Source organism: Podarcis liolepis, assembly GCF_965112155.1.
Source record: "Podarcis liolepis genome assembly, chromosome: 1".
Classification (NCBI taxonomy): Eukaryota; Metazoa; Chordata; class Lepidosauria; order Squamata; family Lacertidae; genus Podarcis; species Podarcis liolepis.
The window spans coordinates 58,569,766-58,592,507 of NC_139554.1; the positions used below are offsets into that span (position 1 = coordinate 58,569,766).

The following is a 22,742-nucleotide window of genomic DNA, read 5'->3' on the forward strand; positions in this document are numbered from 1 at the left end:
GAATTACCGTCCTGCGATAACATCCTCTGTATACCAATTGGTGGGACAACGCAGTTCCCATAGAAACAAAACAATGTTTTGTTAATGCTGCCCGTTTCAAAGCTGACTCTGCCCTGCCACCACTTGGTAGTTCACATAAACTCAAGCTCAAGATTTTGGGGGTGGGGGGGTGGGAACCAAAACAAAAGGGAAGTCAACAAAAGCCACTGCTGGAAATATCAGTACCGCTTGCCTCATAGGACAACATGTCTGAGTTTGAAGGTCCATGACAGAGCAGGCAATCAGTTATCTCATTCACTCTTTCCCCTAATGAAACCACAAACTCACAAAGGAGATTGCCAATGACTTGGAGGGAGGAGCTGACTGTATTCCAAAAAGGGAAATCCTGTCCCTTTAAGAAATCTGAGTAGCCCAGAAAAAAATCCACAAGATGCAACTTCTCTCTTCCTAGTAATGGAGTAAAAGGAAAAGAGCTGCTGACCAGCACCTGTTAGATACCAGGCTCTTCAAGGCTTTTAATGGGCAGCAGAACTGCTGCACATTTCAGATTAAAGGTCTCCCTAGAAGGCAGGACACCACAGTCAAAAGTAGCCAAGGACTTAGTAGAAAATCAGGGACCATGTCGTTATTTATATTGGTCTGATGCACTTGAGGGAAATGGCCCCAGAGGCATTTGTTGCTTGCAAGGTTTGAAACAAAATACAGTTAGCTTCTTTCTTATTTTTGCTTGCTTTTGGATGAGCAAAAATTACCCTTCTGCATACTAATTCTGGCTACCCAGATAACAAGCAAGTTATGGAGTTCAAATAAAAGGAAATCTGGTGCTAGAATTATGGCTGGGCAAGTTTGCTTGCCTTTGATGGAGTGCACAAAGCCTCCCCAACCCAGTTTCCCTCTATCTTTGCCAAATCCCAGGTCTGCTGCAGCCATCGAAGAACAGGAGCTTAAAGGAGGCAACAACTGCTGCACAAAAAAGGCCAGGGCTTCTTTACTCCCAGTATAATTAAAATATAGAGGTAATAACGAAACATTGGGTTGGATCAATATTTAGTCATGCTTAGACTAGACCCACTAAAATCAATGGGACTTAAGTCTGTCCCATTCATTTCAGTGAGTTGAGCCTAAGCATGACTAAGTCTGGATCTGAGCCATTGTTTAGAATTTCTAAATATTTTAAGAGAAGCAGAGCTTTAGAGAATAAGAGCAATAGTCTGACCTAGCTCTATTAGTCCAAAGGTGAATAAAGCATACGAATTTCTTAAGATTTTAGTGCAGTCCAGTAATAAGAATACATGACATGATACCTGTATAATATTCACTGATATATCATGAAGGAATATTAGTAGCCCTTTAAAAATGCACACATATAATTAGTTTTATCTCATCAACAACCTCCCATGGCAGTATGTTCCACAGATTAACTATATGTATACAGTTCTGACTTTGATTCTCTGGTGAACAGAAGAAAAAATGAACATTTGTAGAGACATTTTGATACTGAAATCCGTGTATGATGGATTTGCATGATATATATCTTATCTAATTATTCATGTATCTATAGATCTGTGGATATACATGCAGATAGGTAATTTACCAAAAGAGGAAGAAAATGCAAATAACATTTGCAGGCAGCTCTATATGGACACTAGCCCTTAATTTTATCAGGTAGATGCCAAGTCTAGTACTTAATGATCAGTTAAATACCTGTTCTTTACTTGCTCATTCTCTAGTGGAGAGGTATGTACCACAGACAAACAACATGCCCCATGAGTAATGATTGTTCAGTACATTTATCAACTGACCCTTCAAACTGATTAATTAACCTATGATAGCCAGCTTCCTGTGTGTTGCCTGATCTTTTCTGATTTAAAAGCTCTCCTTCATGTTGAACCTTAGTATGAAGCTGGCCTTCTCTTCTTTACAGATCATAATATGTTAGCGGTGAATACTTAATATCGAGCGAATAAGCAGTATGTTGGTATACAGCTCAGCAGATTCATATCAAGCTAATTTCCTAAGTGTTCCTTCCTCCGCCCCCTGCTCCCCCCAGCCTCAGACACTCTGGCTGGTGAGAAATTTGATGAACACTTTGGGCTGAACTCCAGTTCAATATCTGGCTGTTTTAATAAGCAGCTTCAAGATATTGCTACTTCATGGGAATTTAAAGAAGGGAGTAGAGAGAAGGGCTCCCTATACTATTCTTAGAAGCAAACAGTCAGATTTGGCAACTTGATTACAAAGCATGGAATTTATAAACTGTGCCATTCTAAAATTACTTCATTTGTATACAGTTCAGTTGGATGGTCATGTGTTGCAACATATTCCAGTTTAATAGCGCAGTTCTGTAACACCCACAAAATCAAAAGGAAAATTGAGCCACACAGTGGATGCTGGTTATGTCATGTGTTGTCCAGCAACGGGAACTTGTATAGGAAATGGTCACTGAAAGATGTGCATTAAAAATGTGCATGCATCCAACATGCCCTTGATTTATTTTTAAAGGGAAACTGGATAAACTTCCAAACCCTCTTCTTCAAACTATTCGACTTTTAATGTCTAGCGATGCTTCACAGCTGCGTTAACACAGAAGCATTTTGTCTTCCCATGGGTTAATGTAATTTCCACACTACTGACTCCTTTAAGAAGTTACCAATCTATATTATACCAGGTACCATACTCACAACAAGTGTCATTGATAGCTTCCACAAAAACCTTTCTGGACCTCATCAAGTTGCACACATACTCAAGACAGAACAACTGTAAAGAAAACTCAAACACAGCTCCTTAAAACATTAAACACTACCCCAAACACTAAGAATCCCACTTCACAATCATCCCAAAAGTAAATACCATGACAATACCATATGAGCAACACCAATGTAGCTTCTTCCATTGATATGGATAACATTGTGCATTTCTCTTTGCAAGTTGCATTATATACATTTCAGCATTTAATCTGTATGTTTCTGCACGCACAGAAAGACATTCTGATGAAAACGTTGTTTCTTCCGCAGCTCAGAAGTACGACAGAAACAACGGTTTCCAAACCTAGTCAGGGATAATACAGTAAACACAGATGAGCTCCTACACCCGTGCTTGCCTTTATTTTAAAAGAAAAGGCGGCTAGTGCTTTTATCTTAGCAGGACTGTCAGGACAGTCGTACACTTTTGCCAACAGTGCAGTCATTTCCCATTTATTACGAAGGTCCTTCCTCCTCAATGGGGGGGGGGGGCAGAGAGAGCTTTAGAACAACTTGCTTTCCAGAAATAATTTCCAATGCCACCCCTGAGGTCCAAGCTCGGTGCGGATCCTTCCCCATTCCAACTCCAGCACACTTACATGACTCGCGGGGAATTCTGTGAAGATCAATGCCATCCGTCTCCATTTCTGAGCCAAGTCTGGGAGGCTGAGCCTGGCGAAAGAAATGCTTGGCGGAATCTTTTCCTTCCTTCCTTCCTTCTCTCCCCTGAGGAGTTTCATTCAAGGAGGCAACCCCACTATTGCTGCAGCAGCCCCGTCTGGGGAGCAGCAAGCATACTTGTCCAAGTAGCAGCAGCTCCTACTTAGCCCGACCCATGCTCTTTCATCACGGCAGGGATGCCACCAACCGAAAGCAGCCTCAGCAATGCAAAAGAGCGGCGCGTGGGGTGTTGCACTGAGGAAGCGTCCCACCTTGGCAGCAGAAATCCCCCCACCTCAGGGGAAAAAAAACCCCACACCACACACACAAAACCTCGCTCGCCGCTTTCCCGGGCAGGCACAAAAGTCAAGGGTGCAACCTTTGCCTGGCGCACAGAGCTCTGGCACTCATGCTGCTCCCGGGGTTTGAGGAACTCCCTGGCAAAGGGAGAGGCGGGGAGAGGAACCGACTTTAAAATAGCAACGCCGCTTGGTCTCCCAGCCGGGCTCTCCCCGCTCTTGCCGCCGCCGAGACCAAAGGCAGCGGGAAAGAGGCAGCCCGCCACGTGACTCCTGCCGGCGAGGAAGAGCAGCAGCGCCGGGCGAGCGCCGAGCTGGAGGTGGAAGCGGCGGGGCTGCTGCCTCCTTCCCCGGCCAGGGGCGCGAGGAGCGCTTCTTATAGGACGCTCGCCAAGGCCAGCGTCGCGAACTCTTTGCTTAAGACGGGAGGGCGGGAAAGGGAAGGGTGGTGGTGGAGGCGGCGGCGGCGTCCAGCCGGAGTTTCCATTATCACCCAAGCCCAGCCTTAACGGCCTCCAGCCACCACCTAGGCTGGACGCGTGGAGTTGGGCGGTTGGACAACGCCTTTTGGTGACTTTGGATCGCCTTCGCCTGCGTCACTTGCGCATGGCGTGGGGGAGCGCAGAGCCCAGCGCAGGGCCTGTTTTCTGTGTCAAGGCTGTCTGCATTTCCATGGAGAACCACCGAGGATATAAAGGGCTGCTTCTAAGGGTGCCACTCACCCACCCTATGCCAGTGCTTCATGTGGGAAATGAATGCTTAGGAAAGGGCTCTTAATTCTGTGGGGGGGAGAGACAGGCACACACCTCAGTTGCAACTTAAGAGGCACCTTGAAGACTGAATATATATACTGTATACACACACACATTTTTTATGTGCCTGCACCTCAGCCATCACGTGCTGCTCCATAGTTAAGAATGACAGTCTCTTGTCTCACATTCCTTTTTATTCTGCTGTTCTGCATGTCTTTTTTCTCCTCTGCCTGCTTTTCTGTGTTGACTTACTCAAGTGTGCTGTGCAGGAGCCTGGCATCAGTATTGGTCAGACGTATGCCAGGGACCCAGCATGGTCCACCATAGCTGACAGACACCCAGCTGTACACTTAACTGGGTGAGCCCTTAAAAGTAACAAAAATCCCAGAGAATGCCAGGTAGCTGCATTGGGCAAAGGAGTATTCTGGAAAAACAAAAGGGGTATGCACATAGTTACCCTGTTCCATACTGCAGGATGTAATGGTGGCTTCCAATATGGAGGATTAGGTTATCACAGTGCCTATGACTGCCTCTACTGTTGGAGTCATTTGAAACTGAATGCCAGTTGATGGAAGTCACCAGTGGGAAGAGTGATGTTGCACGGGCCCTCCTTGCAGGCTTCCTGGAAACATCGGATTGGACATTGTGAAAGCAGAAGATCCTGGGCTAGTAGGGCCTTTGTTCTGATTCATCCGGCTCCTTCTTATGTGCTTATAAGTACTTGAGGGAAGAAGCCATCTTTTTATTCCTTCCCCAGCGACCCTGATGATGTGCTGTCATTTGGATTAACTTCCCACACTCTGCAGCCATCCACCATGCTGTCAGCACCACCAAAACTGCCGCTTATCTCATAGCCTAGTAACTAAAATTCAGTAACTAAAATAAAAAACAGGGTGGGGTGGAATCCCAGCTCCTATTAGAACTTCCTTCAGGTGGTGTTACACATAGTTCTACAAGGGTGATGCTATCTCGTAGCTTCCTTGTAAAACACTCGAAGGCCTAGAGGAGAGTAATTTGAATAGAGACGAGATCCCATCTAGAGCTACCTATTTCCATCTATGTTAGTGTGGCTCAGTCACTTCCTCAGCTACAGAGCAATGTGCTTTGGCACAAATCTCAGATGCAGTTTCGGATGCCAGTGTCAGGCTGTTTTCATGCTCAAGCACTAACTCAGAGGTGTAGGAAACTGAAGCAGGAGGATTCTCTCCACTGACATCACACAGAATCACACTATAGACAGATAGGGGCCCTTCAGGCATCTCACGTAGTGTGAACCGTTATAGAGAGTGAAGCCCTCTTGAGGTGTTTTAGACTAACGAAACATGGGAAGGGGCCAGCAAAGACACATTAGCTCCACATACACACCTGTTTCCATTTCAGTCACATTTGCGAGTGCCTTTTGGGTTCCTTGCATGCTCTAGACTTCAATGGGCCATCCAGCTCAATATCATTTGCATTGATTGAAACTGCTTTCCAGGTTCTCTGGCAGCGGACATTCCCAGCCCTAGCTGAAGATGCCAGGGATTGAACCTGGGATGACTTCTGCTGCTGGGCAGCATCTGCTTTTAGAGGTGTGGGAGGAGCACCAGCCACTTTTTCTTTTTCAGAATAAGAGGCTGTGGAGGGGCCTCATGTGGATCGTAACCATGGCACATGAAGTCGGAAGCTGAAGTCTCTCCTCCTTGTGCTATTTTCCTCCCAAAAATGTCCACCCCAGCAACTGTTGCCCCTACAGCAGGGTGTGGTGGCACTGCTCACCTGAGCTGTCAGACGCAACGCTGCTGCTTTATTTCACAATTCTGCAGCTCCATAGAAATCTGGGCTATGTGGATTTATATCTCCCGACTCCCCACATCCTTTAAATGGAATCTCCTATAATTTATGGAGATTCACTCTTCTGAGATACCAAATGTTTCAAATAATGGTTACTCTTCAAAATGTTTGATCTATGACGATCCTACCACTCACTGTTTTTCTCCTACTGGAGTTGGAACACAGTGAACTTGGAGGTCTTGGGGGGGGGGGGGAATGAGGCATCTCCTGTATCGAGTTTCATAGATAAGACATCATAAGGCAGTGTGGGAAATATTATCATTTTACGGCTCCTCCAGATGACCTGCTTATTCAGCATTCATCCTGATTATTATTTTTTTGCACAAAACTTACTTGGTTGTCAGACTATGTCCGGTCTTTTTTTTTTTTACTGAGTAGTCATTCTTATTTGTTTAAAGGGGTGAGTGGTTACATAACAATGAGTGTTTATTCTGTAGTCATCCTGATTTGTGTGCTTGCACCTAGCAGGGTATTTAGACATCTTCCCATTCTTCATTTGCTCATCCCACACTTTTATTTTTCATTTCCCTGTCACTTTCCAAACTGCTATCAGCCCCCTTTAAAAAAAAAGTTGATTTGTTACACTGGGGCAATAAATCTAATTCCATAAGCCCAAATTTCCGGTATGTACTTGAATCCCTCCTGCAAACTGCTGACAGTCTGGAGACACTTGCCTATGGAGCAGGAATGCTGCAAGAGCTTTCAAAACAAGCATTCAACTAATTCAAAAATCCATATTGCTTTTGCCACAAGCCGAGCAATATTCCACTGAATAGTCTTACTTTGCACATTTGCATTTTGTCCTTCTTCCAAGGAGTTGAGTGTGGCATATATGGGTTTTACCTCACTTTATCAAAGCAATAAAAAGAATCAAATAGTTGTATATAAAAAATAGCAAATGGCTGTGTAGAGACCTGTATTGTGTGTCTACACAGTGCTTTGTCGGGGTGCAGCTTTTACAATCAAAATGAGGGACCTGAATCTTAATACTGTTTGGATAGTGTGTTTCATAAAGGGAGTAGACCTGCATCCAAACCCAGTTTAAAATGACTGAAACAGACTCTCAGCTTCAACTGGGAATAAAGGATGCTGTCTTTTTCTACACTGTTATGCCATCACAACAGATCTGTGAGGTAGATTAGACTGAGAGACAGTGACTTGCCCAAGATGAGCCGGTGAACTTTATGGTGCTGTTGTGTGTGTTTGTGTTGAACCCCAGACCATGTCTGTTTCTTTACCGCTCCACACTGGCATCCCAGTCTGTACCTATCTCAAATATGTGTCCTAAGCACAGACCTGGTTTTCTTCATTCTTTTCCCTCACTGCAGGGAATTGCTAATTTCTAACTGAAATATGAAAGGCTCTCCTGCGGATGCCAAGAAGAGACTCCCCCACCCGAGCTTGGCTGCAAGAACATTAAAGGAAGGTTGATGGCGCCTTCTTGTGTATCCATAAAACTTGGCGAGTGACATCCACAGATAAATATAATAAATTCAGCCAAGTCTACCTTAAACAAAGCAGTTTGCAGGGGGGAACTGACCTTGGGCATTTGAGCAACAGTGCCCCTGAATGATAGCAGCAGCTGACATGTGCAGGGAGGATTCCTCTTTAAAGGTCACTAGCATACTTTGCCAGCAGGCTGCAGGAGAACAGGCAGCTACTGGAGACCACAGGCTTCTAGCCCAGGAGGGGAAAGAGGTGGGCTTTGAGACCACATCCTCCCCAAGTGAAGGCAACTGAGAGATCCTGTGTGCATGCTGCCACTAAGGACTGTTGGCTGAAAGATAATTAAGAGGTCTTGTTAAGAGGGTTCATCTTGGTATCTGCAAAGTGAAATGCCACTTAGAAATAGATCATTTATTTATCGATATTGATTTTTTTTTAATGATTGTGCATTTCGATGAAATGTAAATTCTTCCTGTCTTCACCCCCTCTCCCCCCTGCCCATGTCATTGTGTTTATTTAATCCTCTATCAAGCCTAAGTTTGATTATTTTCTCAACTATATCAGTTTTCATAAATAGCTGAGCCACTTTGCAGGAGGTCTTATTATTTATAAACACATTAGCAGTTCTTGAGCTCAAGATCTAGCCAGAATGTTAGAAACGTTCTCACACACAGGATTTGCTAACACAGTGTCACGTGATGCAGTGCGGCAGAGCTGGCCAGGATATAAACCTCCAGTGGTCCTCTTGCCAGGGATCCATCTGCTTGGAAGTCAGGGCATTCGAAGAGCGTTTGGAGAGATCTAAAGTAGTTTCTACCAGCAGTACAGAAGCCAAACAAACAGTTTTAAGGTGTCCTTCTCTTATAGTAATTCAGAACTAGCATTTCGAAACTGCATCTGATGTAATCGTCTGCAGGTAAGCAGAGTGGCATAAAAGATATCCAGAGAAGAAAGTGAAAACACCACAGGTTGATGTCAATCCCCATAAACATCCTGTCCATGGATGACAATTGGCCACAGCTGGAGTAAGGCAACTATGGTGTAATAGAGCATTTAGTATGTCTAACTGCACTCCAATTTTTTTTCTTTTTTAGCCACATATCAGCGGTCTAAAAGACCAATGGTCTTGCTCAATTTTTAAAAATTTCACAATGAACTACAAACCTTAACATTTGCAGGGCATTTCTTAATTATTTGGGCTGCCACAGAATAGATCTTTCTACTTAAGAATATTTTCGTTCCTTTCCCCTCTCCAGTTTCTACAGATGCCACAACTGTGTAGATTTCAAAGCAAATCGTATCACACAATTAAGAAAAGCTACCAAACATTATGAAAACGTGATTGTATTTGAACTGTAAGGGGAAACCCTTGCTTTGTCTTAGCCTTAGAACAAGGATGTTCTGCTGTTACCACATCTTAAAGTATAGTTTTACTACTAGCATAGTTTCAGTCTTCTCCTTTACCTTTCCCCTTCACATTCCTTCCCCATACGTGACAGCCAGAATGCTGGTGGGAACTGAATGTTCTGATTTTTGTGTGCTGGTTCTATGAAACTTGCACTGGCTACCAATCAGTTTTGGGGTTCAACTCGAGGTACTAGTCTTAACCTTTAAAGCTTGGGAACTGGGTACCTCAGAAATCGCCCTGTCCAATTTGTCCCTCCCCACCTCACCCACTTGAATCATCATTGGTGGGCTGTGCTTCAAATCCCTTGCCTTGGTGAAGTGAGGATGGTGTCAAACTGGGTGGGCCATTTTCTGCTATGGCACCTAACCTTGCTGAGTGAAGTCTGTCAGGCCTCATCAATATACTGCTTTAGGTGGTTGGTGAGGGCCTAGATCTTTTAAGAAATTCCTTCCATTCATTAAGTTATCTTTCACAGTCTTAGTTCTATGTTACTGTTGTGGTGCATTAGATATTGTTAATTTATTGATTTCAGTATGTACTGAATATCCATTTTAGTGATTCAGCTTGTTGTTTTTTCCTGCGTTCATTACTCTCTGTTGGCTGTCTTGAATCTCCTTGGAAAAATAGGTGGTTCAGCTGAGGCACAGGTTTACCACCACTGTGAGAAATGGGCCAAAGCAGGGGCCGTTAGAAGCTGCTATCATAATTAGCATTAGAAAGACTTGGCATTAAATTTCTGATTGCCACTGCTGGCACAGTTAATTCTATTTTGAAAGAAAGGTCTTGAGTGGTCTTACGTTCACTTTTAAGTTTGATTCACTTTGCTTTCATGTTCACAGTGGTATTTAAAACAATCTTTTTCAAAAGGAATTTGATAGTTGACATGATTGCATATAAAAGACTGTTCCTATAAATATATAAATCATGGTCATTTTAAAATATGGGCTTTTTCGAACAAAATGTAATCCTCAAAGACTTAGCAAAAAAGTAAAATGAGCTTGGGTTTATTTTTAATACCCATTATTCAGTTCATTGTAACTTTTATGGTTCACTGTGCAAATATGGATTTAGATAACTTTGAAAAATGCACATTATTTACTTTATTAGAGCCACAGTACAGTATGTGATGTTCTAGATTTGTGATAAATTGAAGCCTAGCGTTGCTGCATTTTACTCCTTCATATGTGAGCCGAGGCAAAATCATGACCTCTGTACCAAAGAGAATGAATGACCTTTGTCCTAACTTCATGCTTGATGAAGAGGCACGGCAGGTGCAATATGATGGCCAGTAGATAAAAATATTTTGGGAAGGATATTTCATATTATTTTGAGATGGTTAAAAAGTTCATAAGATTTTGTTTTTTTAGATCTTAATAACTTTCAAAAAAATAATTGCACTGGCAAAGCAAAACATCACAGAAACTAACTGCAGTGCCTACATTCTGTGACTTGGTGGGCAACCTGTGGCCTTCGTGTTGCCCTTTTCCAATTTCATACGGGTGACAGAGGGGGGAAATTAGGTAACTAAAAGAGAGAAGTGGGTAGGAGGTGAGGAAAGAAAGAGAAGGCGATGGCCCACTTTTGGCTTGGACTCCAGAATAAAAGGTTGCTTGCCCCTGTCCTATGGGGAAATTGTGTGCAGTTTCTAAGTTCCATGATCAGTATTCTTCTCACAGAAAAAGACTGACCCCTTCCCGTGGCGCACTTCTGAAAATCTGCTTCAGAAGATTAGGAGATCTTCCAGAAAAAGCACAGGGGACTACCACAAAGAGGGCGAATTAGCAAAAATCAGGCTCACTTGCAAGAAGCAGAATTGTCCTTTCCAGTCACACAGAGCACCACAGAGTATCGTAAGGGAGTCCCCAATCCTTATGGGTAAAGTTGGAGAACTGTGAACCAGCCTTAACAGCAGACTGTTGGAAGTCCTATATAAACTGTTCTGAGCATTCTAAGCATCTAGGCTGGTTATTGTACTGAAACATGTTATGCATAGATGGCTGGTTCTTAAAGAACCATCTAAAAGGGTTAGAAAATGAAATGACATTGTATAGCAAAGCATGGTTTGGTACATTTCTGGAGTCCTCTTTTTAAAAACCATGGAGGGTCTATGCACAATAGACTTATGAAGAAATATATAAACAGATTTAATTCATTTCCCAGCCTAATATATAATAGCTGTAGGATGTTTTAGAAGAAAATGAATCTTCCAAGTAGACACACTGCATCTATAATACTGCAAAAGAAAGAGTTGTGTAAATCACCAGAACATGTGTCTTTATCAGATATCTAGTCCTTCCAAATCACTCCCTTTCTGCTTTTCTGACACAGGCTTTTTGATAATTACATTGTTTTAAAACTGCCTTTGAAACATTTCATCTGCAGTGTAAGATTTGTTTTATGGGCAAAAATGAGTAATAAACCCAACACCACTAAAAAGAACATCAGTGTTCTGGATTAATGGGTACAATGTGAAATGCTGATAACATTCCAACAAGGGTTCTGGAAAACAACACTACAGGAAAACTACTGGAACACTACTGGAAAACCACACTACAAGAAGGGGCAAGTATTATCATAATTGTTTCTGAAAAAGGCACTTAATTGACACTGAACTTTGTATGACACAAAATCAAACTCATTCATTCTGGAAAGTGCTTCATCTATTTATTATATATCAGGCTAGTTTCACAAAATGGTTCTGTTCTGCCAAGGTTTTTTGTGCCGACAGTAGTTTAGAACCTAAGCCATAATTTTAGCCACAGATGAACCATGTTTTAGAGTAGCCTGCCTCCTTTTACCTTCCATCTAGGCAAAGTGATGGTCTGTTAATTCAGACAGCACACCAAACTATCTTCTGGTTTTGTATTCTGGTCTGCTGATGGATCACAAACTATGTTTTTTTCATTCAGACCTCACACTAAGCCATAGTTTAGCTTCCTTTAAACCATGGTTTAAAGGTGTCTGACTTGAGCCAGCATCTTGAGCCAGCCATACAGCAATATATTATGGATAGACTGGGTATATAAGCCATAGACCTAGGATGGGAGACTTTCTGGAGCCAAGGGCCATGTTCCCTCATGGGCAACCTTCCTGGAGCCATACATCAATGGTGAGCATGGCAAAAGCAGATGAGGCCAGACACACACCACACTCCTCCACCCAGGCAAGCAAGAAGTATTATTCCAGTTCAAGGACTCATTCCAGCTAGGTAAAATTAGAGGAGGTGGGCACTTAGCAGGATAAGTAAGGATTGTGATCTGTGTGTGCAGCCTGGGCAGAGCCTCAAGGGCTGGCTAGAAAGGCCTGGAGGGCCACATTTGGACAGCAGGCCTGAGGTTCCTCACCCCTGCTACAGACATCATACAAGGCTTTGGAGACTGTTTGGAAATGGTGCATGCTACATGACAAAGGGATATCCCTTGAAATTGCACCAATACTCCTAGCATCAAGAAAGAAAGAAAGGAAAGGCATATTCTCAGTCCGATGACCCAAAAGCATTAAAGCATGATTACGCTACTGTCTTCAATGAGGCCTGGCAGATTGAGAGGAGGGAGGATGCAGTGAGGTGATATATGTTTGCCTACCCAAAATTAGTCTGCTCTCTTGAGATGCAGTTGAGGCAGCATTTATTGATGTATCAATTCCCAGCCCAGTTGGCTTGTGCATGTGGAGGCAGTGCACCTTGTCCTTATCCTCAGGTGGCAAAATGTATTGGGCAAGCCCTGAATGTAAGTATTGTGATGCAAGATGGTTTAGAAAGCCTTTCTGTGAGTCACACTCACAGGTTGTAATCAGTCCCAGAAATCTGTGGTTTAGATAGTATTATAAAGAAAAGGTTTCTGATTTTTAGTAGACTCATGCCCAAGGTAAATAATAATAATAAAAACCACCCACCACAGGAATAGCCACAGGAAGCACAGTGACTCTAGACACTACTGAGTCATAGTCTCTTAGATCCCTCCTTGATTCCAGGGAAGAATCTTTATCCTACCCTAAGCTGCACTGCTCATTAGGTGAAAACAATCCTACTTCCTGCAGCTGCCACCCACGTTCATGCCCTTGTTCTTCTATATCCAAAAGTTAGATAGCTGATATGGTAAAGCAGAAGGTGTGCACGTAAGAAGGGTGGGGGGATATACCATATTTTTTGCTCTATAAGACGCACCAGACCACAAGACACACCTAGGATTTGGAGGAGGAAAACAAGAAAACAAAATTCTGAATCTCAGAAGCCAGAACAGCAAGAGGGGTCACTGTGCAGTGAAAGCAGCAATCCCTCTTGCTGTTCTGGCTTCTGGGATAGCCGCGCAGCCTGCATTCACTCCATAAGACGCACACACATTTCCCCTTACTTTTTAGGAGGGAAAAAGTGAATCTTATAGAGCAAAAAATACGGTAATTCCCAAACTAGTACATGATTGATAAACGCCCTTCTTACAGTGTATTTTTCAAAGAATGTCACTCACTTTCCTGCCCAAAACTTATACTTACTTTCAGTTTATACAGAAATGGATAGTAGAATCATAAAACTGTAGATTTGGAAAGGATGTTAAGGGTCATCCGGTCCAATTCCCTACAATTCAGGATCTCAACTAAAGCATCCATGACAGATGGCCATTCAACCTCTGCATAAAAACCTCCAATGAAGGGCTGTTCTCTGGATTGTTGAAACTCTTCTTAGCACAACCTGATCCAACATATCCCTTGAATTCTGTGATTGCTAGCCAGAAAGTGCATATAACAAGAGGTATGTGTACATAGGTGGCTTCCTGTGTACCCACATTAGCTTCTAGAACTAGAGTAAGAGCCTCCATCCCCCCCCCCAACAAGGCACAATGTGCTAACAATATGTGCCCATTTTGGCATGAATCCACAGCACTGACCCCATGCCACCCTCCGCTACTAATGACAGCGTGGATGAAGGGGCAATGTGGGATGGTGCAGCATGGACCACAGAAGTCGGATGCTCATTTAATACCTCCCCACCCCCCACAAGGAACAGTTCATGCAGATGCACCACTTGGCAGTAAATTGATACAGTCAAGAAAGGTTATTGGAACAGCTATTAGTGTTTTATTGATTTGCTAGCACAATACATATTTTATGTCCACATTTTCTCTCTCGCTCCTCTCTCCTTACATTGTTCCAGTGAGCTCAGAAGGGACTATTTGTGCACCAGGACTCAGTGAGGGCATGCGTCTCAATCTGGACCTCAATAACAAACACATTACAAAAACAGCAGCAAGGTATTACAAAAACTGTTCCCGAGGTATCAAATATTTGGATTTTTTTAAAATAGAAATGTAAAGTTGATTATTATGTGTTACAGTACTGCTCTCTGCCTGAGGCAAAATCTTCTGTAAGCAAATGCTGCTAATAGATGTGATTCAACCCTAGAAGACTGCCATATACAGAGCAAGTCAGATGGTCGTGGGGAGAGTCCATGGCAGAGAAGCTGCCACTTTTTAAGCCCATCAGGCTCATGTTGGCAAGGGCAGAAAGTTTGTATCTGTGGTACTTCTTCTTCTCCTTCCTTTTTTTTTTGGCACTTGGTTTTCCTGTTTTATTTAGCTTCCCATTGGTTTCAGTGAATTGATTTATTCTTTTCCACATTGGAGGAACAAGAAGACTTTGGATCCTGTGGATCAAAGGCCTTCCCCTGTCACACACCACTTTTCATTCCCTGCCACAATCAGAGGACCAGCGTCAAAGCAGTGATGGTGCTGGAGCATGGCTAATGGTCAGGGATGATGGAAACTCTGAACCAGTAGTAACTGGAGTGCCACATGTCCCCAGCTGTAGGACCAGATCTGTGTAGGCCACAACTTGGTTTATTAATACACACTCAGGTACTTTGAGAAAATGAACTATGACACCTTCCTTAGGAGAGGATGGAAATCTTGCCACCCAGCCACCAGCTGCTTTCACATTCTTTCACTGACACTGAGATCCAGCGCCGAGGGCCTTCTGGCAGTTCCCTCATTGCGAGAAGTAAGGTTACAGGGAACCAGAGGGCCTTCTTGGTAGTGGCGCCCACCCATTTTTGATGCCTCAGGAGTATATAAAATTTGTGGTAAACATTTGGTAGAACTGGTCTGCAGAGTGTCATATAAATTGCTTCAGAATTAATATAGCTCAACTTTCATTTTTTAAAAAAGTTTTAGAATTTCAGCCTTTTGATTTTCAGCTCTTGATTCTAGCTTCTGGTCATCAAGTTAAATATATATTTCTTTATTCAGAAACACAGCCATTTCATTAAATAAATTATGACCCTATAGTGCCAATTTAACTCACCCCATATTGATTGTATGCAAAAAAAAAAAAAAAAAGGACTTCCTTTGAAACTCTTGGAGAATTCTTTCACAGACAAACATAATTATTTGAATGGTTATGCAGTCTGGCTCTCAAGATTTTGACTTTAAATACTATCCTGCCCCATCTATCAATTTGCCTGACTATAATATTTATACTCCACCTTTCCACTATTAAAAAAACCCCAAAACTTTAAGCAGTCTGCAATTATTGAGGCCGACCCAGCCATGGGGCAAGGTGAGGCAACTGCCTCAGGGGGCAAGATCCACAGGGGCAGCAGATCTGAGCTCTAAAGAATGCATCTGTTGCTGCTACGGTGACAGCAGTAGCTGTGGTGCTCTTCTTGGAAGCCATATCTGCCACCTTGGCAATGCCCTTGATTCAGAGCAGGCCCTTTCTCCCCCGCAACAGCCTTTGATACCTACTTCAGTTGTCAGGTAAGATTGACTTGATTCTCACCATGTTTCTGATGTAGATTTTCACTCACCCCTTCTTCCCTGGTGGGGGAAAATGCCATTTTGTGGTTCGCCTCAGGTGCCAAAATGTGGCCCTGACAATTACATTCTATAAAATCACAGTCTCAAAGAAACTGGGTGGCAATATCAGAAATCAACCTCTTTCATAAAAACTGTGAACAAATTAAAACCTTGGACAGACATTCAAAAGAGAATATTTTTGGAGACAGTATTCCACGATCAGGACACTACCGAGAAGGAGGCTGAATCCCTGGTCACCACCATCGTGCTCTCCAAGGGCAAAGATAACCCAAGGGCAAAGATAATTAGAGCAAGGCCTCTGAATGAGCAGGATCATGGAGGAAAAATCTTGCTCTTTTACCCTTAGAGCAGGGACAGCCAATGTGCTACCTTCCAGATATTTGTTGGGCTACAACTCCCATCATCCCTGACCATTGGCCACCTCAGCTGAGGCGGATAGGAGTTGTATTCCTACAATATCTAGAAGCACTAGGTTGATTACCCCTGATTTAGTAAATATGAGGCCTTCTGAGTCCTATCCATCCGCCCACTGAAGATGGACAGCTCCGTCTGCTTGCCGATATTTTATTCTTTTCACTTCACCTTGTTTCATGAAGTGCCAAACCACACATTATGTGGAAGACCCATACTAGATTTCCCTGATGTTGTCAATTTTACTTTAAAGGTGCCAGGGGACTGAGGCTGCCAATTTAATCAAGGCACTGCCACAGAGGTGTTATTTAACTCTTTCTCTCCATAATATGTTCCCAGTCTAATGTCGCCATCCCCCTACAGCTTTTGTTAGTTCCATAGAGGAACAAATAGGGGTACCCGAATCCCATCCCTCCAAAAACCTAATGGCAGTTTGCACAGAGGTAATGCATATCAGGAAAACAGTACCAAGAGGAGATTTAAAATGTGACTTCAAATGGCTTGGGTGTCATGCACTCAGAGGTCATAGAAATGGGCTCTAAAGTATTCAGACTTCAGGTCAGATGTTCTGTAGCCATTTACTTTGAAAACGTTCTGTTCACCTTGATTATTTTCTTTCTTAATAAGAATATAAATAAGAAATAATAAAATGTGATCTTAAGAGAATCATCTGTCTTGAACATTTCAAGATGAAATAAACTCCTTTCAGCAAAATATATGCTCAGATGCATTACTTATTACCAGTTCGTGGAGCCTTAAACAACAGCTAAATATGATGCATTGTTTTAAACACAAGGGGGCACTAAAAAGCTAATCCTTCTCAATAGTATTAGAAAACGCTTCACTGATCCTCAAATATCTCCGAAAATGAGTGTGAGCGTTACATCAAAAGTGGTGGCATAACATGGACCTTTTCACCAATTTGGTATAAACTGCTGGAAAAGCCACCTTGTGTGGCACATTTAATTGAAACAGTTTCTCTTGTAATGGCCAACTGGCTGAGCAATAAACCTGAAGTCTTGGACTGATTATTTTTACTATGAGGGAGGATTTCCACTCCAGCAGTTTTCCTGGTAAAAGAGAAAGTTTGTATCCCCCAAAGTTAGCATGGAGATTCGCTTGCCAGCCAAAATCCAGCCCAGAGTTATGTTTAAGCCATGAGACGATGTGCGCATAGTTATACATTGGATTGAAGACGTTGCATTCACAGTTATAGAATAACAGCAACACCACAGAGCTTAACGTTTAATGCCTCTGTGTGGAATAAATTGCCCCAAGCAATTCTGCACATCCTGGCCACGCTCCAGCAAAAATTAGTCATTGCTCCTTCCCTTTGAAAGTGATGGGATGGGACTGAGTCACCAGACTAACCTAATTCCTATTAAATCGGACTTAGAAATGATTGACTTTAGCTGGATTGTACCTGCTACATATTGCATATTCTATGGAGCAGTAATATTTGGCGCTCCTGGACAGGAGGAAGAGGAAGCTGGGGGGACTGGCTGTTGCACACAGTCTGGTGAACCCTCCTGACTATCTCTCTAGCACTGCCCTCTGCTTAAGAGGCAAAGCCACACTAAGATACCAGGTAGAAATCTATGTGTGCATTCTTTAGGCTCAACTAGTGTCACACTTGACCCAAACTCTGACCACCATAGGCATATAGAGTGCTATGAGTGTTGGGGCAGGAGCACGTACATGTTCTTTTTCGAAACTTCAAAAAAGAAGAAGAGACCTCTTCTCTTTGGAGCAGCAATAACTGAGGTAAGGGAAAGAGATGGATCGGTGATTTCATCTGTACTCAGTTAATAAGGGAATATTCCCAGGGAGTGGAGGAAGGGGGGGGTGGGATAAGGAAGAAAATAAGTGCCAGTGAAACTGACAATTATTTCCCCTGACCTTTTCAGTTTCACCAGAAATGGAGGGGGAGATGGAAATAGCAGTGGTGAAACTGACATGTATAGACGCACACACACACACCCCAGAACAAGTGGGTGCAGTCATTCCTGGATGTGTCTGGAAAAACTGCTAGGCGGAGAGCAAAAAATGAGCTTCCTTCACAGAAGACACACATAATTGAAGAACCTTAATCTGATCCCTGCATGGTCATCAGTTGATTTAAAAATCTGACACAAGCACATTTATAGCTATTTCTAGCAGTTTGGAAGCGATAGGTCCCCTCTAGATGGCCTGTTCATTCATCCTGATTTGCTTGCACAAAGTTTACTAGATTATAGCCAGTCTTTATTGAGCATTTGTTCTGATTTGTTTGTGGGATGGTTATATGACAATAGGCATTTGCCCTGCATTCATCGTGATTTGCTTGCAGAGCATTTATACGTCTTCTTGTTGGCCGCTCATTCATCCACACACTTCCGTTGCATTTCTCTGCCACTTTCCAAACCACAAAATGCCAAATCTTTTTTAAAAGTGGGTTTCTTGCTCTAGGACAACAGCACCCTTTACTCCACTTGCAACTGTGCATGCCAAATGTTCTGCTGATGCACTTGAATCCCTTCTGCAAAACTGTGAGAGTCTGATGGTGCCCTTAGTCCTTTGCATAACACATGCCCCAGTGGTACTTTGATTTTACCCTCATCATCCCAATCTTTCTTTCTCATCCTGTGAAAGCTCGTAAAGTTACACATGGAAGTGTCCATAATATCAGTTTTTATTTCCAGTACAGTGGTACCTTGGAAGACGAACGGAATTCATTCCAGAAGTCCGTTCAACCTCGAAAAAGTTCAGAAACCAAGGTGCAGCTTCCGATTGGCTGCAGGAAGCTCCTGCAGCCAATTGGAAGCCGTGGAAGCCACATCGAACGTTTGGGTTCCAAAGAATGTTCGCAAACCAGAACACTCACTTCCGGGGTTGCAGGGTTTGGGAGCCAAAACGTTCTACTTGCAAGGTGTTTGAGATCCAAGGTACGACTGTATTTCTAATGCAAGCTATGCTATCTGAAAAATGCAGTATTTAAATGAAATAAGAAGGCTATCTTTTTTTTGCTGGGGGTGAACTGCTTTAAAACTGCTGTTTGGTGTTTGCATGTTTTGCACTTATCACATGGGACTTGTAATATTTCGCTTCAACCATATCCTGTTATCTTAGGCATTTTTTTAAAATGCAGGATTCCTTATTAAAATTCTCAAGATAGCTGTCTGTCAAGCCCTCTGGCGGACTTTGCACACAGAAATGGAATAAGACCTCTCCCCTGGATCAGACACAGGAAACCTTTGACTCTCTAAATGCTGTTGAAGTGCAGTCTCATTGTCCCTAACCATTGGCCATGCTGGCTAGGATGGAAGAGAGTTTTAGTTCCGCAACATCTGGAGGGTCACAGGTTCCCCATGCCTGCCCTAGATGAACACCTGTTCTTTTTTCAGAAAACCTCTTTTGCCACGTAGGTTTGAAACAAGATACTTATGTGTGTATTTGTGGTTATTGGTGGAGTGCAAAGCACTGTAACTACCCCCAAATTTATCAGGTACATCTCAGGTGTTCCATGTTGAATGGCTAAATCAGTTTTACCACAGATTCCACTCCTAGTTCTATATGCCATAGATCATTAAGTACACCTAGAAGGGAGATTGAATTTGCCACCGTGGAAATAGTCATGAAATCCTAAACTACCAACATTTTGAATTCTGAAAACCTGCCAAAAGCGAGAGGAATTACATACAGAGGTGGTGTAGAAAGTCACTTTAGCTCTTAAAAGATTCAACACATTCCAAACCATTTCTCTTCCATTCCAGATGTTTTATTTCTACCTTCAGCTTTTTCAAAGCAAAATGAGATTTTATTCCTTGCTGTTTCTCTAAATCCTTGCTTATATTGCTGACTGTATTTTGTTAGAGCATCTTGGGTTACTTAAACTACGTTACAATGTTTATACATATGTATTGCACAGGATTTCATAGACCACTCAGGCAGGGTTCTTTGCATATATAAAGTCGGTTTCATAGCTGCAGAGTCACTTCAAGACAAGATTTCCTCCCCACCCCCACAGCCTCAGGGATTGCCATTTAATAGCAGGAGTGCCTGCCCAGAAAAGGCTAACACAATTGTTCCCCATAGTTTGGGATCACCACAGACATCCCTTGAAAAGTTCGGACATAAAATATACACCACACATTTAATGCACATTTAAAGAATCCTGGGAATTGTAACTTTCCCCACAGAGTATTTTTAATTTAATTTAATTTAATTTAAAGCACAAAGTCATGTGCTTTAAATGTGCGTTTGTTGTGCTTTAGCTGTATGGTGGATCAGCCAGAAAGAAGCTGCTTCTCATAGTAGCCAGAGGAAAAAATCCTGCTTTGCTGAATGTTGTCTTGGTTCAAAGTTCTTAAAAGGGGCAGAAGTGTTTTTCTTTTCAAAATATGGTCACTGTTATTCACGTTTAGGACTAAGGCTGCTATCTCTACTAGGGAGATAGCCATGTGGCAGCATGATTCAGAAAAGAAAAACAGTAACCCGAGGACTTTAGCAATTCCTTACATTTAAAGAAAAAGGCCCTTGGTATTTAATTATATCTATTTTCCACAGAGCATTGATTAGTTCTACTAAAATAATCTGGGTGTCATCTGAATAGCCATACAACTAAATAACCTTGTGCTTAATAATACCAGTTTTAAAAGAGGACTACAGTACAGTATGTTGGTTTTAAAGGTGCTTTTGTAGAGAACGTAAATATACAATAAGCCATTCCTACTAGCCCAAACAGTTATCACATTGTCAATGATCTGCCATTCAGTTTCCTTCATTTTCCAACCAAACTCGTATTGCTATCTGGATTAAAATAAAACAGTACAGCAAAATAATCATTTGCCTAAGAAACCCTGCAAAAACTGTTTCAAATCCAGTATCTTCTTTCTTCAGACAGAGCTCTCCAGTTCATGGTGTTAGGCTCTTATCTATATTATGTTGTTCTAATGCATTTCTTTCATTCAACTGACGTCAACTGAACCTTTCATCTTGAAAGAACAATTTTGTACTAAAGCATGTTGTTAGTATAATTTTACCAGTAAATGCATTGTGGTTTTACATATGGAAGTTAACTGTGTGTAGCCATCAATATTTTCAGGTGATGTTAATATTAAAAGACATTCCTATTGATAAAATGTACATGGAAATTATGAAACTGACTTTAACCTCCTAACCCCCTGCTACAAAAACATACATGAACTTGTAGTCATTGAATATATTACAATGGAGCAGTTGTCTTACCTGTTAACAAGTGAGTGTAATACATTTTTCAGAAAGGGCAAGTTTGCTTTCTGTCCCAGTACTCCTCTCTGATAGTAGACTGTTCCAGAAATGAAAGACAAAAATGGAATTGCATCAGAAAACATGAAGGTAATTAAGGTGTGGCTCAGAGGTTTTTGTTTTTTTTTAAAAAAAGTGGCTTTGTAAGTTTTGAACGACTTTCAATTAATGTTCAGTGACATTTGTAAATAAGTTTCACCTGATTTGCACAAGCTGCCCAACCACGCTTTAAAATTATGTTTGATTGAGGGTTTGAAAACATGCAGTTAGCTCAACTCTCTAACTGAGGTGGGGTCATACCTTAGCAGGAGAGCAAATGATTTGCATGCATAAGGTCTCAGGTTCAATCCCTAAGATCTCCAGTTAAACTTTTCAGGTAACAGGTGAAGCAAAAGACATCAACCAGAGGTTCTTTTGCATGGCTGGAATGTAGTCTGTAGAGCTCAATCTGTATAACACGTTTCACTTGCAGAAGGTCCCAGGTTCAAGTCTTGGCATTTCCAGTTAAAAGGATCAGGCAATGTAAGCATACAACCTTTGATGGAGATGCCAGGCACAGAGACAGCACTATATTAAATAGACAGAAAGTCTGACGTGGTACCCATGAGACTGCCAAGCACATGAAATGCCCAGCATCTTTTTAAAGAGTCTCTAATCCAAGAATTTTTCCTATCATGCAGGTTTGACCCTATATCTCAAAAACAGCTTGTTCAGCCTCACTGGCCATGAGCTGGCTAACTTGCTTTTTATCATTTCAATGGCATGTTGTTGAACTTGGTAAATCCAAGGTAATAAATGTAGACCTAGCATGTCACTTCTGTGATACACAGTGTTTAAATTCTGTCTTAATATGCTTGCTTTCCTTTATTCCAGCAAACTGCTTTGCTTTTTATTTTCCCCAATGCATTTCTGTCCCATGATCCATTGCACTGGCTGGGCAGACCATAGACAAATCTATGCATTAAGGTCATAGCGTTGCGTCCATGACACACCCCTGGTACCAGGACCAACATCCGTTACAAGGTGCTGGCCCAAGAAGAAAGCACCTTGCACAGTGAGACAGGTTGCAAGGCTGTTCTTTTTTAAAAGCAGCCACTTCAGGAGCGGGGATGCAACAA

The 22,742-nt window shown here is 42.3% G+C and overlaps 1 protein-coding gene across 5 annotated transcripts in view; it reads right to left on the reverse strand.

Moving 5' to 3' along the window:
* Positions 1 to 21,681, reverse strand: part of ANO1 (anoctamin 1) — a 142,169-nt gene extending 120,488 nt beyond the window's left edge. For 4 of the 5 annotated variants that reach the window (XM_083463159.1, XM_083463157.1, XM_083463158.1 and 1 more), the window contains exon 1: positions 3,341 to 4,242. In XM_083463159.1, the coding sequence (XP_083319285.1) occupies positions 3,341 to 3,386 (46 nt within the window). In that variant the 5' untranslated portion in view covers positions 3,387 to 4,242. Of the gene's footprint in view, positions 1 to 3,340; positions 4,243 to 21,585 lie in introns of those variants that run through there. The other variant, XM_083463156.1, reaches the window with a different exon arrangement.
* Between the last annotated feature and the right edge of the window lie 1,061 nt (positions 21,682 to 22,742).